Source organism: Saccopteryx leptura, chromosome 2 (genome assembly GCF_036850995.1).
Source record: "Saccopteryx leptura isolate mSacLep1 chromosome 2, mSacLep1_pri_phased_curated, whole genome shotgun sequence".
NCBI classification, from domain to species: domain Eukaryota; kingdom Metazoa; phylum Chordata; class Mammalia; order Chiroptera; family Emballonuridae; genus Saccopteryx; species Saccopteryx leptura.
Genome location: NC_089504.1, coordinates 265,642,485 through 265,659,736, shown reverse-complemented (window position 1 = coordinate 265,659,736; position 17,252 = coordinate 265,642,485). Strand labels below are relative to the sequence as shown.

Sequence of the window (17,252 nt, the reverse complement as noted above, 5' to 3'; positions counted from 1 at the left end):
CTGGGAAGCATTTGTTCCCTTCTGTGGCGAATTCAGACAGTGCGAGGCTCATGCTGTGGGGATGGGAGCAGCTGGTGGGGACTGACAGATGGTCGAGAGAGCCGGACTCCATGTGTCCAGGCGGAGCATCTCAAGGTTCATAGGGCTGCTCGGCACGTGAGCCTGTTTCGGGACCTCAGCCTGGTCCCCACGGGCATTTAAACCCAGAACACCCTTTCTACTGATCAGCTACTGGCCAGAGACTGGGCAGAAGAACGCATCAGATCTGGGCACCCTCTCATCCCTTCCGGAAGAGTAAGTCCCATCACGTGCCTTTCTGAGTCAGAAACAGGACTAAGAAGCTGTCTGTTACTGAAGAAAAAAGTGTGCTGTCATACCTCAAGGGATTCATGTTATACCGCTTCTTCTGTAGGAATGGGTAAAGGGTATGAAGGAAGGGAGAGGCCACTGTGCTGGCGAATCCACATCCTCCCCTCCAGTTCTGCTGACGTGTCACGCATGGCAGCGTTTGCATGTGTCTGGCTGGGGGCAGGGCTGGCTAACTTGGAGAAGAGCCAAGTGAATTGTTCCTTGTGGAGTGAAAGTCTATGACCAGCCTACAGTTATTACAGGGGGCCCTCAGCCTACTCAGCTAATGGTGTCCAAGAAATGGCACAGCAGGCTCCCATGATCCCACCCACGGATCAGCGTTAGGGACAATGCTCCCCTTTAATGCTTATTTCAGACTCGGTTGGAATCTCACTTGAAATCTGTCTTACAGTAGGCAGGACAACTCAAAAACAGAGGACCAGGAATGCTCGAGGGCTCCGCCCACCCAGGGGAATGTGGTCACCCCACTCCCTACTTCCACACAGCTTGGGACCAGAGCACCCGGGACTAGAGGAAGATGCAGAAAGGTGCTCCAGGTTGGGCGGAGGAGGGTGACACTCCTTTACTGACAGTGGAGGAAAATGGTATCATTGCTTTTCAAACAAAGAAAGCCAAGCCCTAGAACCGTCAGTAGAACATACAGACTCCGCGCCTGACTCAGTTCGTCTGCTCACATCACCTTGTCCCCCTGGAATGAGTGTCTGTCTTCTGTTTTGAAATGTAGGTTTCATTATTAGTTAGGCGTGGCTAGGCCAACAATCAAGAAATGATTACCCCTGAAAAGATAGAGATACTCACAGCTCCCCAGAGGAGCGGACCTGCCGGGCTGCAGGGGGGCCACTCGGGGAAGCACCAGGGTCAGCCAGGAGGCAGGGCGAGAGGCAAAAACCGGAAAAAGCCTTTCCTGTCATTTCTACAAGAGGGAACAGAGGAGGCAGAGTAAAGAGGCTTAGGACTGGCTAGTTTGGGCAATTTCAGCAGACTCTGGGACGGAGGAGTTGTCCCTAGTGTCTGGTACCTAGACTGAGATGATGAGGGGAAGGGGACAGTGGCCCTGAGTGTGAGAGCAGACAGGGGGTGGATCGGGGCTCTGGACTAGTGAGTTTGCATTTGAAAGGTAGGCTCTAGTGTTAGTTGTTTACTATCTCTAGGAATTGTCTAACCTGGGGAGAGGTGGCCTTCTGGGGCCAGCAAGACCCCCAATGTCATAGCATCAGAAAACAGAAAATCAAATCACACTGTTGTAAAGTACTGCAATCCACGAGTTACATAGACACCAGGTAGGTTACAGAAGAAATTTGAAGAGTTTTGTTAATTAGCTAGCTAGCTACATGGGGCACAATCCCAAATCATGTAGGCCTTTTTACCGTTCTCAACCTTCTTTTATACAAAATCAAGTGCTGGTTGGGGTGGGTAAGGAGGGAGCATGGTACAATAGTTAATTACTAACAAGCTTACAACATCTATCTATAGGATCTATTAAAAGGAAAAAGCATTCCTATGCCACGAGATAACAATAGTGACAATTGTTTTACATACCCGGCGAAGACATTCCCAAATCCTCTAATGTCTACCCCCCATCCCTGGCGCCACAACAGAATGGTTAGCTTAGGATAAGGAGAGAGGCTAGATGGAAATACCTTTGCTAAGAAATTTTTAATTAAGATATGTATTTATTGTCTTCTAAAGGATCTTAAGGAAAGGGAAGAGGGAGTTTCCAGATAAGTTTTATCCTTCCAGAGAACTAAAGTTAAACTATGACTCGATGACCCAGTTGTCCTTGTAAGCCAGGAAGCTCCCGCATTTTTCTCCCAACATTCTCCACAGAAAGGAGGGGGCAAGAAGCCTGACTTTTCCTCTTTAAAATGGCGTCGACAGTACTAAGTTTTACAGTTCTTTGGCACCTTATCACAACACAGTTAATACACTTTCCTCTTCTCTGCTTTCAGGACCCAGCTCAAATCTCATGGGTCTGAGAAAGCTTCCCAGGACACCCTGTTCTATTGAGATCACCCCCTCCCCTGAAGTCCTGTAAGACTTGTCTCTGCTGTTCATATTGGTATCAGTGATCAAATCAGAGTGTGTTGTGTCCCTGCATCAAAAACTTAAAACTCCTTGGAGGTGGGGATTGTGTCTTTTACTCACATATAGTATGTCCCCTGCAACACCAGGCACAAAGACTTAAACATAATAAACACTCATTGAATTTGTGTTAGGGAATGCCCAAGTCTCAGTTCAGTAGGCAACAGGGGTGTAGGAATAACCCTGCCTAGAAAGACTCTCAACTTGGTTTTGTGGGAGAGAAAAAAATTTCCTCTACCCATCTAGGTTCTGTCAGCTAGTCTAATAATTAAATCTACATGAGACAGATTACCAAGAGAAAATAGCCAAACTTAATTATATGCATACTTACAAGAACCCTATATACCAGGGGTCCAGAAACTTTTTGGCTGAGAGAGCCATGAACACCACATATTTTAAAATGTAATTCCATGAGAACCATACAACGACCCGTGTACGATATGCATTATCCAATAAAAATTTGGTGTTATCCCGGAGGACAGCTGTGACTGGCTCCAGCCACCCGCAACCATGAACGTGAGCGGTAGGAAATGAATGGATTGTAATACATGAGAATGTTTTATATTTTTAATGTTATTTTTTTAATTAAAGATTTGTCTGCGAGCCAGGTGCAGCCATCAAAAGAGCCACACCTGGCTCGCGAGCCATAGGTTCCCAACCCCTGCTATATACTGAAGGGAGTCAGAGACTCCACATACATAAGAAGTTCAGAAGCAAAAAGATAAAATGAGGTGTAGTATTCAATATATAACATTCTGAGCTAAGAATCAGGTCAGGTGCCTCGGGCTTCGGAGGGGAGGAAGGTCATTGCAGGACGATAAGAGGAGCAGATGCTAAGTAATTAGAAGTTTTCCCTGCCCTATAGCTAGGTCATAAGAACTTGTCTCTAGTAATAACTCTTATCATGGCTAAGACCCCAGTTTAATTTCTTTAAGGGAAAGGTAAGATTTTCTTGTGAACCCACAGGGTCTTGATTGCCTCTAGCTCAAAAATAATTCACGTTAAAGTGGCACGTCTTACGGAGCCTTTTCATAAATCCCGTGGGTCTCTCCCTTTATTATTATAAAGCCAGTAGCCACGGCCACCATCACAGTTGCCTGGCCTGTGCAGGTTCGCATTTGATTCGGACAGATGGTAATGAAACAATGAAACCAAGAACTAGTGGGCCATCACCTTTAATTCTAGCTTGCACCCGGCGGGCAAGTAAAAACACACACTGGACTCCAAAACCCACTCATTCAGTGCTCACAAAGCTACTGACTTATCTGAGTTTCCTAGAATTAAAGGTTTCTAGCTCACTATCCTTATTCACCTCTGTTCCACATCTCTTTCTCTTTGCACAAACTGGCTTCTCCTTCAGCACTCCGCCATCTTGGCTGCTTCTCCTGGCCTCCTCCACATCCTTTCTCTGCTCTCCTACAGCGTGGGCTCCTCCTAGAACAGTGATGGGCAATCTTTTGAGCTTGGTGTGTCAAAATTCGCCAAAAAACTGAGTATAACTCGGGTGGTGTGTTACTTCGAGGAAAAAAACATAATTTTGCGATATTTATAGTTTAAATAACAAAAATGTATAATTGTAATATATAACTGTATTTAATAAACCAAAAACTAATTATTTAACTTACTTGCTTAGTGACTTCTTTGTTCATCTGTCAATCGGTTTCTTTTGTTGATCTTGATATTATTTAACTTGTGTGGGGTGCCGTGAACTAAGATAAGTGAGGGGGAGGGGAAATTCTTTAACCTGCCTATTAGTGACTTTTTTGTTGCTGAATTTCATTGGCTAAATCTTCAGTTGAAAGTTGGTATTTTGTACACTTTAAGCCCAAGCAAGCGCTACTAACTTCATCTGTCAATCTGTTACTTTCGTTGGTTTTAATATTATTTAACGCTGAGAATAAGGTCTCAAAAAAATACATAGAGGGAGAAATTGTGAGTAAAGCCATTGCTATATTTTTCAGGGTGCTAAAAGTGTCTGGTAATCGGTTCCAGGCACTCCAAATTTCCTGTTCGTAGTGGCACTCCTCTTGATTCTCCAGGCGGCACCTTTCCATATTCTCAAGCTTTGACCTCAAGTCGACAAACACCTGAGCCCAGATGCTGTCTTGAAATTCTGCAAGTCACATCTTATGTAAATTAAGACAGCTGCCGCTATTTCTAATGGCGGGAAACAGCACCCGTAGCACAGGCCTTCGCCTCTCCCAGCCTCCTCCTCACTTACCTCAGTAATGATGGTCAATTAGAAATCCACGACACCCCAGAACAGTAGGTTGGATGATGGTTGCTGTGGTTATGTGGTTGCTGGTAATGGTGATCACAGGGCCCCCAGAGATGTGTCCCCCACAGCATTCCGCTGCTCCCTGCTCCGCCGGCCGGAAGTGAGGTCAAAGATCCCCTAACGGCCTAACCGGAAGTCCCAGAACTAGACGCTCTGTGCCAGAGTTCTGTTGTTTTGGCCTACAGACCTCCGGCATAGAGTGTCTACACTATAGCAAATGTTTTATCCTTGGCTACTGCACCTGGCTGTGTAGGAGCCGAGGATGAAACATTCTTCTCAGCATGCAGTCCTACACTTCTCTGGTATGCAGCCGCATACGGCCGCGTGTCATCGAAAATGGCTATGTGTGTCAGTGCTGACACGCATGTCATAGGTTCGCCATCACGGTCCTAGAACGTAATCACTCTTCTCCCGGAACAATGTGCTCTCTCTTTCTTTTAAAACCTTTTGGCACAAAAGCCCTCCCCAAACACACATTAACATAATCACGCCTATCCCAAGCAATCACCTGGGCGACAGGCTTCCATGTGGGCAGTGCCATCTTTAACAAAGTGAGCATAATATATTTTATCTGCCCAAAAATTATCCAGTACTTGATCTTTCTAATATACTGCTCACAAAAATTAGGGTATATTTTATGGCTTCATATTCATTTTGAAATATCCCCTAATTTTTGTGAGCAGTATGCTCAGAACATTTACAAATCTGGACCACATTTATGAAATTCTCAAACAAGGAACATTCAGGTAGCTCCAGCTGTGACTATGACTCAGAGGGATACTTTCTAATTGCAGCTGAAAAGGAGAAATTGGGTAAGTATTGATGCCCGGACCCCAGTGCCTCCTCCATGAGCTCCCTGGAGGAGGGAGAGGATGACTTAAGTCAGCTGGGGTTCACTGAGCAGCAGGAGGCAGACGAGGCATTTCTGTGTCACGTATTTATTTTTTATTTTTTTGTATTTTTCTGAAGCTGGAAATGGGGAGAGACAGTCAGACAGACTCCCGCATGCGCCCGACCGGGATCCACCCGGCACGCCCACCAGGGGCGATGCTCTGCCCACCAGGGGGCGATGCTCTGCCCCTCCAGGCATTGCTCTGCCCTGACCAGAGCCACTCCAGCGCCTGGGGCAGAGGCCAAGGAGCCATCCCCAGCGCCCGGGCCATCCCTGCTCCAATGGAGCCCTGGCTGCAGGAGGGGAAGAGAGAGACAGAGAGGAAAGGGGGGGGGTGGAGAAGCAAATGGGCGCTTCTCCTATGTGCCCTGGCCGGGAATTGAACCCGGGTCCTCCGCACGCCAGGCCGACGCTCTACCGCTGAGCCAACTGGCCAGGGCCTGTCACGTATTTATTTTTAATGGACAAGTCACCTGTGTTGTGTCCATCTGGGCTGGTGGGTCCAGCTCAGGCTGTGAGGAAAAGAGAGTTACCTGGTTCCGAGTGGCCTGGAATGAGTAGTAAAACAGAATGGATTCTCAGGGTATTGAGTGCAGGACCCAGAAATGCTGGCGATTACCGTGAACTCCTCCTCCATGAGAATGGGAGCAGGGAGGGGGAACAAATGGAGGGCAGGTCGGACCGAGTGTAAAATGTCAGAGTGGTTGGGCTCTGTCCCTGGGGCAGAGCTGATGGACTAAAATAGACCACATTTTGGGAAGCCTGACATAAAATGCAATTCCAGGGCGAGAGCTATAATTTTGCCAGGGGGCTCCCTGCCAATGTCCAAAAATGCCCTTGTCATGCAAAGTGGAGTAAAGGAGGAAGGAAAGCCTCCTTTGTGGGTATCCTGACATTGTAGGGGCTGCCCCACCTGTCTTTAGTCCTTGTTATTCAAAATACAGCCACTATGACTGTACCTTTGGTCTCCTTTGGGAGCTTGTTAGAAATGCTGTATCACAGGCAGTGCAGGGGGTAGGGAGAGGCCAAGGGGATGGCCCCTTCCAGCGCAAAATTCAAGGGGGCATTCCAAACCTCAGCAATCAAGATAAATAGCATTTCTAAAAATCAAAATTCAGCCTGACCAGGCGGTGGCGCAGTGGATAAAGCATCGGATTGGGATGCAGAAGACCCAGATTCGAGACCCTGAGATCTCCAGCTTGAGCGCGAGCTCATCTGGTTTGACCAGAGCTCACCAGCTTGAGGCCAAGCTCACTGGCTCGAGCAAGGGGTTACTCGGTCTGCTGTAGCCCCCCCCCCCCCGCAAGGCACATATGAGAAAGATCAATGAACAACTAAGGTGTCACAACAAAAAACTAATGATTGATGTTTCTCATCTCTGTCCGTTCCTGCCTGTCTCTCCCTATCTATCCCTCTCTCTGACTCTCTCTCTGTCTCTGTAAAGAAAAAATAAAATAAAATCAAAATTCACACCAAAAAATCCATGATGAACAAAATATCATAATTTTAAATGAAAACAGGCGCTGACTCTGCACTTGAACGATACTGCCCCTCTCTCCCCATCTTAATCCTGGCCAGACCTCAGGCCCTGCCCAGACTCAGAATTGACTTTCTTACAAGATCCCCAGAGAATTTACATGCACATCAAAGTTTGAGAAGCACTGCTTTGGACAACACTTCCCAAGCCATAACAACCCAACATCTTGGACTCCAGACAGCAGCAAATACAGAAAGGGGTGAGCAAAGGTTAAGATCTAGAAGCATCCAACGCCACCAGATGGCTGGATTTGCACACTGCCACCTTAACATTGTACAGTGTTTCATACTTTACTATAAAATTTAAAACATGTTGTGTTTTAAAATAGATTCATAGAAAATTGCCAAGAGAGTACAGAGAGATCCCATTGCCCTTCACCCAGTTTCCCCCAATCGTTACATTTTATGTGCTTATCGCACAACATCAAAATGAGGAAACTGACTTTGGTATAAGTGTATGTGTAGTTATATGCCATTGTATCACAGCTGGAGATTCACTAACCAACACAGTGAAGAGAACAGAACTCGCCCATCACCACAAACATCTCCCTGGAGCCGCAGCTTTATAGCCACACCCCCTTCCTTCCCTGTCACCACTCCCATCCTAACTCTGGGCAACCACTCAGCTGTATCATTTCTCAGAACGTTATAGAAATAAAATCATACATATGCAACCTTTTGAGATTGGCTTTTTTTTTTTTTTTTTTTTTTTTTTTTACTCCACATGATGAACTGGAGATTCATCCCAACTGTTGCCTGTATTGTTAGTTTCTTCATTGAATTGTTTTTGCACCTCTGTCAAAATTCAATTGGCCATAGTCGTGCGAGGCTATTTCCAGACTCTATTGTATCTCATTGACCTATGTGTATAGCTCTCTCCCCATACCTCACAGTTTTTATTACTGTAGCTATAAGTTTTACAATTTGGTTTACAACTTGGATAGCTTGACTTTTCCACTTCATTTTTTTCCCCAAAAAAGGTTTTAACTAGTTTGTTCCTTTATCTTTCCATATAACTTTTAGAATTATTTTACACCAAAAAAATCTTTCTGGGATTTGGATAGAAAGTGCAATAAAATATATATACCAATTTGGGGAGAATTAATATCTTTACAATGTTGAGTTTTCTAACTCGTAAGCTTGGCATGTCTCTACATTTATTTGGATCTTTGATTTCTGTCATCAGTATTTTATAGCTTCTAATGTACAAGATCTGTATATGTTTTATTACATTCATATTCATGCCTAAGTATGCATTTGTTTGAGTGGGCATAAGTGGTCTTATATTTTAAATTTCAGTTTCCACGTATTTTTGCAAGTACTTTTCTTATGTTGATCTTGTATCTTATGAATTTACTAAACTCACTTACTAGTCCTAAGAGTTTCCTTATAGATTTTTGGGAATTTCTAAGTAAACTTTCATGCTATATGCAAATAGAGACATTTTATTACTTTTAGATTTCTATGTCTTTTATTTCCATTTCTTGCTTTATTGAACTAGCCAGAACATTGAGGTCTAGGAAAAATGCATTTAGCCTTTCGCTGTCAAGGGTGACGTTTGCTGTAGGGTTTTTTTTCTCTTTTTCTATAAACAGCATTTTAATATTTGTATTAAAAGACCACAGTATTACCAAAAACTGTAAGAACAGAGCATGGAACAGATTTTTAAACCTGTGCATACAGCCTTTCCAGCTACATGCGACTCTGTTGTGTGTCTGTCCGGTCCGTGTCCCACCCCCCCACCCCCACCCCCACCCCCCCCACCCCCACCCCCACCCCCCCACCCCCACCCCCACCCCCACCCCCACCCCCACCCCCGTCTCCCCTGGGCTGGGGTCAAGTGCTCTGGGTAACACTGTGGGTGTTTATGGAGTTCTTTATCATGCTGAGCAAGTTCCCTTCTGCCCCTCATTTTTTTGAATGATTATATTATTGTGGGGAAAAAAGAAATTTCCTCTACTTTTCTAGGTTCTGGGCCTAGAAAAAGTAAACAAGGACAAGAAGTTCTTTGGTTTGGGACTTCGACCTATGCATCTCTTCATCTGGCTGTTGGTTCTTTTTTTTTTTTTTTTTTTTTTTTATTTTTCTGAAGCTGGAAACGGGGAGAGACAGTCAGACAGACTCCCGCATGCGCCCGACTGGGATCCACCCGGCACGCCCACCAGGGGCGATGCTCTGCCCACCAGGGGGCGTCGCTTTGCTGTGACCAGAGCCACTCTAGCGCCTGGGGCAGAGGCCAAGGAGCCATCCCCAGCGCCCGGGCCATCTTTGCTCCCATGGAGCCTTGGCTGTGAGAGGGGAAGAGAGAGACAGAGAGGAAGGAGGGGGGCGGGGTGGAGAAGCAAATGGGCGCTTCTCCTATGTGCCCTGGCCGGGAATCGAACCTGGGTCCCCCACACGCCAGGCCGACGCTCTACCGCTGAGCCAACTGGCCAGGGCTGGCTGTTGGTTCTTAACTTTAAAATCCTTTGTAATCAATCAGTAATCTAGTGAATACGTGGGTTTCCTGAGTTCTGCGAGCTGCTCTAGCAAATTAATCGAATCTACGGAGAGGTTCTTCAGAACCACAGAACTCTACAGCACAAGAGTGAAGCTCAGTGTCAACTATGGCCTACACATAATACTGAACTCACGAGGTGTAACAAATGTACCAACATAATGCAAGATAATAATATGGGAAATGATGTGGTGTAGGGGGAGGAGACAAGGGCCTGAGTGCATATAGAACTCTACATATGATCTCAAATATTTCATAAACCTAAAACTTTGCTGAGAAAATAAAGTCTACTCATTATTTTAAAAAATAACAAAAACAAAACAAAACTCTTAGAGATTTCACCTTAAAAGAAAACAAAGGCAGTGTGGTGAGAATTTTTTAAGTGCGGAAAGAGCTAACAAGGTCACTCTGGGACCTTGCTTGTCAGCTACACAACCAGTGTGGCTACCCAAGCCCAGGTTCACTCACAGAAACCCACACCTGCAGCGTAAATCCATGCCTCACTCTCGCGGCCGTACCAGTGCAGCCCTGCTGGAGCTGTCGAACAAGCCCCTTTAGAAGTAAGAGAACCGAAGTTTTCATCCCCTTCTTAGGGTTACTGAATTTTCTCCCGTGCATGAAATTGGGCAGGGCTGTCCAGTCTGAAAAAGCAGCATCACAAATTTCTTCCTAAGGAAAAATAGCCTTTTCTCTGGCTGAACTGTCCTCAGCTCACTGTAATGATGGTTTTTTGATCTGATGGTTTATTCTCCCTGATTATGCAGAAGGCTCTTTAAATTTGTTTTGGTGATTTTTCTCTCCTGAGGAACTAACTAGATGAGGCAATCAGCTCACCTTTCATAATATAAGAAGGCTGCTGCTGCTTCTTTTTAAAATGACGCCTGCACTTCAGAATTTCTGCAAGTAATCACAGGGGTAAATTTCAGTCTGTTGCTCTAATGGCCTTTAGCCAGCAGTGTAGTCTAAATCCCTCTAGACTACAGTGGCTGGTCCATCAGAGGACATTTCAAACTGGATGAACCCCTTCGAGTTTGAAATCCTTTTGCTTTGGGGGCTGCGATCTGGTTCCATAACCTTTTGAACCCCCAACTTTTGCTTTGAAAGTTGGCACTTTTCTGTTTAAACAGCAAGAAAGAGGGGAAATAAGCCTCGTCAAGATGAATGTATTGATGTCAACAATCACCTTTAATCCGCATCTTTTCCTCCTTATAATGTGTGGTTTTCTTCTCTTCACCAGAAAGAGCCAGAGATTACCTGCACAAAACTGGAAGGTTTATTGTAATCGGCGGGATTGTCTCCCCTGTCCACGACTCCTATGGAAAACAGGTGGGTTCCTCCTTCGTCCTTTCCTCCCTCATCATCCCTTCCCAACCTGATGGCGCCTCTGGTATCAAACTGTCCCACGGCCATTTCCGCTTTGATTCCTGGTAGCAGGCATCCTGCTTGCACCTCTGGACCACAGTCACCCGAGCGACTGGTGATGGGCAGCAGCTGGGAGGAACAGCTGCCCGCGGCCAGGCAGCCGCTCACAGTGCCAGGCGCAGTCCAAACTCATTAAAAAAGAAGCAGGCACACCAGCGGAGGGCCAAGTGTGACTCGCCGTGGATTCTAAATTGGTGGCCGGTTATGGGCTAGACATGTTTTTCCTGAGGTTTTTAGGAGATAAAAAAAAAAGGCTTATTTCTTGAATAATTTGATTTAAAATTCATTTTCCTGCCTCCCCCTCCTTGCCACATGTCCCAGAAAACCTAGGAGCTCTCCCAGTCATTTCCCTTCCTCCCCCTCTACGACTTGGTGGGCTCCAGGGGAGGTCACCTAAGCGCCAGGTTGAGCCATGACACAAGGCAGCATCTGCCAAGCTGAGTCTCCTCTCTGCACTGGGAGGACTGGCTGCTGCGTTGTGGGGGGAGGGGCCCCCCCACAGGCCCTGCTGCAGGCGGTCTGCTCCACTGTCCTTCGTTCTCTCTCCTTCCCCTGCCCCTCTGTGCCCGTCTGTGTGGCTGATGGACAAGTGAGGAGGCTCACCCTCACTGCCTGTCACCACCGAAAAATGGCTGCACTTTTGTGGAGGGCTGGCTCGGGATGGTGTCTCGAGGACAGTAGGGAGCAGACTGATGTTGCCATGTCCCTATGTCCCCATGACTGCTCTGTTGCTTCCCAGGGCCTTGTGTCAAGCCGGCATCGCCTCATCATGTGTCAGCTGGCCGTCCAGAATTCCGACTGGATCAGGTAGGGCTGCTCTGACGACACCAGAGGCAGGAAGCCACCGGGGTGGGGAAAGAGGGTGGGTCCCGGCAGAAGTGGGGAGGCCAGGGAAGATATTAACCCTGTAAATTACAAAATTCAGCTGAGTAGATTTAAAGATCAAATTGGTTTTATTCAAAGATTCATGAATCAGGCGGCTTCCCACCTAGCAAGTACTGCAGAAAGGGGCTCCAAGGAGCTGTGCAAAATGGAAGGCTTTTGTGGACAGAAGGGGGAAAGAGTGGGTTGTTCCAGGCTTAGGTAACCTTCCTGTGGGGGCAGGAGGAGGCTATCGGGTGAAGCAATTCACTGGTGCTGACCAGGGAATTCCAGAGTGACTGGCTCAGATTACATTCCTGGGAAAGGCTGAGATTACTGTTAAACCAGGTATGTATTAAGTCTTGCTTGGGTGATGTGAGCTTAGCGCAAGTGACTCCATTTGGGACCTGTTGTCTCTTTTCTAATAGCCCCATGCAAACCATACTTACGTATAACCTCCAGGAGTAGCACACTGAAAACTCAATTTTTTTTTTTAAGCTAGCTCTGGGACCCATGAAACTAAAGAAAGGTGTTTTTAGTGTTTCATCTGCTCTGACACCTTTAGACCAGAAATATTTTTGGAGCTTCCAAAAAAACATCATTGGGTTTGGGGCGAGGCATGGCCAGAAAATCCAAAATGCCTCCCTGCTTTTATTCCTGCTCACCTCCATGAATTCTCACTACCTTCCAGGGAACGTTCCCTGGCCTGGGTTCTTTCCCATTCCCTAACTCGGGCTTGCTGGGGACGCAGACTGTGGGACAGAGGCGTGGGGGCAAGCGCCCGCTGCCTCTCCCTCGAACATTCCCATTCCGCTAAGATGGCAGACGCCATTATCTACTGAGCCTGCACTGTGATTAAAGCAACCTTCTGCTAATTATGCTAATTACACTCCCCAATGTTCCTACAGTTATAATTTGCATGAGTAGATGACGATTTTAGAAAATAATGGCACATCGTTTGTACTGTAATTTCCCCCCTGTGGAAAGATAAGCAGCACCTAGAGGTTTCCATGAAAGGAAGCAAATGAAGAAAAGCTGACCGCAGAATGAGGGACTCAGAGAGTTAGCGGAGAGGATGGGGTGGGTGAAAATCAGAGCAGCGACAGGAGGTGCCGATGAGAATTAAACGTCGGTCCTTACCAACTGTGCCCGCGATTTGTGTGCACAGTGCACGTCCTCGGTAGATTCTCCCCTCTCCCCGAGATATATGGGTTAGGGAGAGAGACAGCTCCCTTTTCTCAGATGAGGCCCAGACAAGTCAGGGGGCTTGAGGGTGAACACCAGCACCCCTTGTGGTCAAGTTAGGAATAGAAATGAAACCTGTTAACATTGTCGCTCATAATGGACTGGGGAAAATGAGGTCCAGCTGGGGAAAGTCCTGGGCAGGAGGCTGTTCCTGCTTGGATGTGATTAGAAGATTCTAAACGACTCCCTTCGTTCATTCAACAAATGACTGAGCACTTGCTGCCTGCTCTGCACTACTCTAGGTGCTTGGAAAGTTCGAATTCTGAACTGAGATCACTAGGGAGGCTGAGAGCTAGCTTTAGAGAAAAGGGCTGGGTACAGAAGGGTGGGGGTGAGGGCAGGGCGGGTGGCTGGTTTGCCAGGTGAGGTGTCTGCCCATCTCAGGGGAGGTCTGGGCAGGGATCTGGGGAGAGCCAGGCTCAGGGCAGGCTGACTCTCCAAGAGTGTTCAGTTAGCGAGATTGCCTCTCTGAAAAACGTAGGTGTATGTGCATGGTGGGAGGTGGGCAGGGAATGCTCACCTGCCAAGAAAATGTTGAGAAATATCCCAATTTAGCAGCTCATTAAGTTTGTAATTAAGGCCGAGTGCTGCATCGGTCTGGGGCTGGAGCTCTGCTCACTCTCACCCCGGTGTGCACCAGGGGTTGGCAGCCTGCAGGTCTAGCCTAACAGTCTGACTGCCAGGCCCACCTCCATGCCCACAAGGCACCCCTCTGGGCAGGGAAGCAGACAGGGGCAGATGACCCAATTCAGGAAACTGCAGCGGCCACTTGAAGCGGGCTTGGCTCACACGATCCTATGAGGTCCCAAGGAGAATTCCCATTTTGCAGGTGAGGATGAGAGTAAGACATTAGACTAAGCACCTAACGTATAACATTCATCAAGCCCTTGTAATCTCCTCACAGAGGGTTGCTGCTGTTAGTCCTATTTTACAAATGGGGAAAGTGAGCACGGAAAGATCAGCGAACTTCCCCAAGCCCTGCAGTGGGAAGCTCGGGCTGGAGCTAAGCCCGAGCAGACTAGTTTCAGCATCTCTGCATGTCATCCAACGCCACACACCTCTCCTTTAGGCTCAGGAAGGTGCTTCAAGCTCACATTTTATCTGATTTGAGATCTAAGGACACGGTATGACCAGGTCTGCTAAGCTCCCAGAGCTGTGGTCTTTGGAGGGAACCAATAAGAAAAGAGTTAGAAACTGGAAACCAAGGGAAACCTCTTTCTGGTCCTGCCAGGGTGGATCCATGGGAGTGTTATCAGGACACCTGGCAGACGACCTGCAGTGTGCTGGAGCACCATCGGGACCTCATGAAGGTGAGCAGGGCCGCGCTGAGGGGTGGGCAGACCACAGAAGCCAGGCAGGCCACGGAAAGGGTGCTGCTGGCCTCCTGACCTTGGCTCAGTCTCCGGTTTCTCGCCAACCATGGAGGAGACCAGGCCCTGAGCAGCACGGAGGAGGCAATGACTTAGGAACTGAAGCAGCACTGGGCCCTTGGCTGCCCTGCGCCCCCTGCTGGATAGGACCTGGGGCAGTTTTCATCTTCTGGTGGCAAGTTCAAGGGGGGATGAAGACCACAGGTAGAAGACTTCAGAAAGTGAGGCGAGAAGGAGACCAGGCATGGTCCCCTCTCTCCAGCACAGGAGGCTGTGCTGAGGACTTCACACCTGCCAGTCACTGTACCATCACCCCCACTTGTCCCTCCTCACGCAAGTCCCATGGGCAGACAATGTTTTAGTTCCTGTTGGATTGGTGGGGAAAAGGGAGCACAGAGAGGGGAGCCAACATATCTGAGGACACACAGCAACTGCTCAGTGAACACAGAAGGGTGCCTGGGGCTTGTGACCGGGTGCCATGACCAAAGAGCTGGTGGCCCGGTTAGAACAGGTTTCACACCAGCCAGTAGCACCCTTCGTAGATCAATACCAACCCATCGATTCCTACTGTGACATAATCAGTCCTGCTCACCTCCACTGATCCCACTGCGGGGACCTCCCCAGCCCCAAACTACAATCAAATGGCCTTGTTCTGACACAGGGAGCCCCTCCATCACACCTGTGATTTGTCAGAGGGCCCGTCAGAATCTTCTCCCTGGGGAGCTGTTGACAGCCCTGGATCACCCCACACTACACCAGCCACATGGCTGGGCTTTACCTTAACACATCTGCAGCCGTAGGGCTTCAGACCATCCAGAGAGTTGGGTGCCAGACGAATTGGGAGGGCTAGTGGGCTGTGCTTCATCTGTCACACCCCCAACCCCCACCTTGGAATTGAAGAAAACCCATTCACCTTTCAGAACCTTCACACACATCCAAGTCTTTTCGGGTCCCCTTGAAAGGACCGATGGAGACGCTGACTGCTCCACTGTGCTGGTTGGTGAAAAAGACATCCCATCTTACTGTCTGAGGGTGTGTCTGTCAGGATAAGCTAAGACGCTGTGGTAACAAACATCCTTAAAATCCCAGTGGCTTCACACAAATTTATTTCTCACACTACATGTCACTTGGGGTGTCACATGGGGCTGTGCTCCCTGGAGTTACTCAGGAGCCTTGGGCATCATGTTGCAAGGGCGGAATCAGGGAACCTGCAGACATGCCTGAGCCCTGGCTATGCCAGCCCCGAAGCCTGGCTACTGAGTAGCTGTCTGAGTGCCTGGGCTTCGCCAATGCTCCCGCTGTTGCTCATGCCCAGGGGCATGGGTCTGGGCCAATAGCCCATGCTGTTGCAATGAGGGGCATGACAGCCCCCTGCCATGTTATAGGAGCTGAGGGCTGGCTGCTACCTAATAACCTGTGCTTCCTCCCACCCCCACCCCCCAACCCCGCCCAGTGCCAGCATCAGGCTGCTGTTTCCAGCACGGAGAACAGACAGACCTATCAGAGAGACAGGCATGGGGCTTGAGAAGTGATTTGTGGCTATTTGGAAAGGCCCCTGAGAAGTTGAGAGTCGGGACAGCTGACAGGGGCAGACCAGAGCGCACGCTGGTCCTCCCTTCTTCCCTGGCACAGAACTAAGGATGCACACGTCACGGGGAAGGGATCCTCAGCCACCAGACCAGTTATTAAGTGAGAACGTGGATTTACTTATCTGGAAGTGACCTAATGATAATAAAAAGGAAGCAGACTGTCCCTTCCACTGCACCAGCCACAGCTGGGCTGAGAAGACCCTGTGGTACCCAGCCTCAGCTGCCTCCCAGATGTGCAGGATGCTGCTGTCACCTCCTCCTTCCAGGAACATTACACAAGTGACAGTCACCCACAAGACAAGCGCCTGCCCTCTCACAGCTCAGGACTCACGTGTTGCTCTGCCTGCATCATGGCCTGTGGGAGAGGTGCCTTCGAAGGGTCACCCCAGCCCTAGAGCCTGGGAGTCCTCTGGCAATGGGACTCAGTAACACAGGAAGGGTGGTGAGTGGGGAGGGGGGATGCCAGATTTTAGGGAAGGTACCTGGAATTAGCAATGACTCTTGTGATGCTAAACAAATTAAAAATTCATCCTTTGTTTCTGTTGCCCAATAGCCACTGTCTTCTCACCACAGGGAAGGGGGGATGCTTCTGGGTCAGCTGTGACGAATGCTGCGTTGTCTGCTCTGTTTTCTGTGGCACTAGAGAGAAGCAGCAGGCCAGACACTCAGGACAGTGGTTCATACACATAGAATTCCTGTTTGGCTCTGGAACGTGTATTCACACTGGCAAGCAGTGCCTATAACACAAACACATCCTGCTCTGCCTGGCACCGTTCTCTGGCTTGGCTCTGCCATTGGCATCTCTGGCCCGGAAGGGTGGCAGGTGGCGATAATGCCTGATGTTTATATGACCTTTCCCAAGCTTACACCTTTGTGCAGACATGACCTCATTTCAGCCCCATGAAGGAGGCAGGGAGGGCAGGTATGCATGGTACCCAGAAGGTTACAACATTGGCTACTATGTACCAAGTTCCTGCCATGTGCTGGATACTCTGTAGACACTCGTGTAATCCAAGCACAACCTGGAGATGTTGCCTCTCTTTGCTAGACTCTTGAGCTGAGGTTCAAGAAAAGTTAAGTAACCATCCAAGGTCACACAGATAGAAGGGGG

General features: G+C 48.3%; 1 protein-coding gene across 1 annotated transcript in view; it reads left to right on the top strand.

The window, feature by feature from the left end:
* NMNAT2 (nicotinamide nucleotide adenylyltransferase 2) overlaps nt 1-17,252 on the top strand; it is a 128,790-nt gene that overhangs the window by 86,160 nt on the left and 25,378 nt on the right. Inside the window, exons 2-4 of the mRNA XM_066361699.1 lie at nt 10,892-10,980; nt 11,816-11,883; nt 14,414-14,492. Coding sequence (XP_066217796.1) covers nt 10,892-10,980; nt 11,816-11,883; nt 14,414-14,492 — 236 coding nt within the window. The remainder of the gene's footprint in view (nt 1-10,891; nt 10,981-11,815; nt 11,884-14,413; nt 14,493-17,252) is intronic.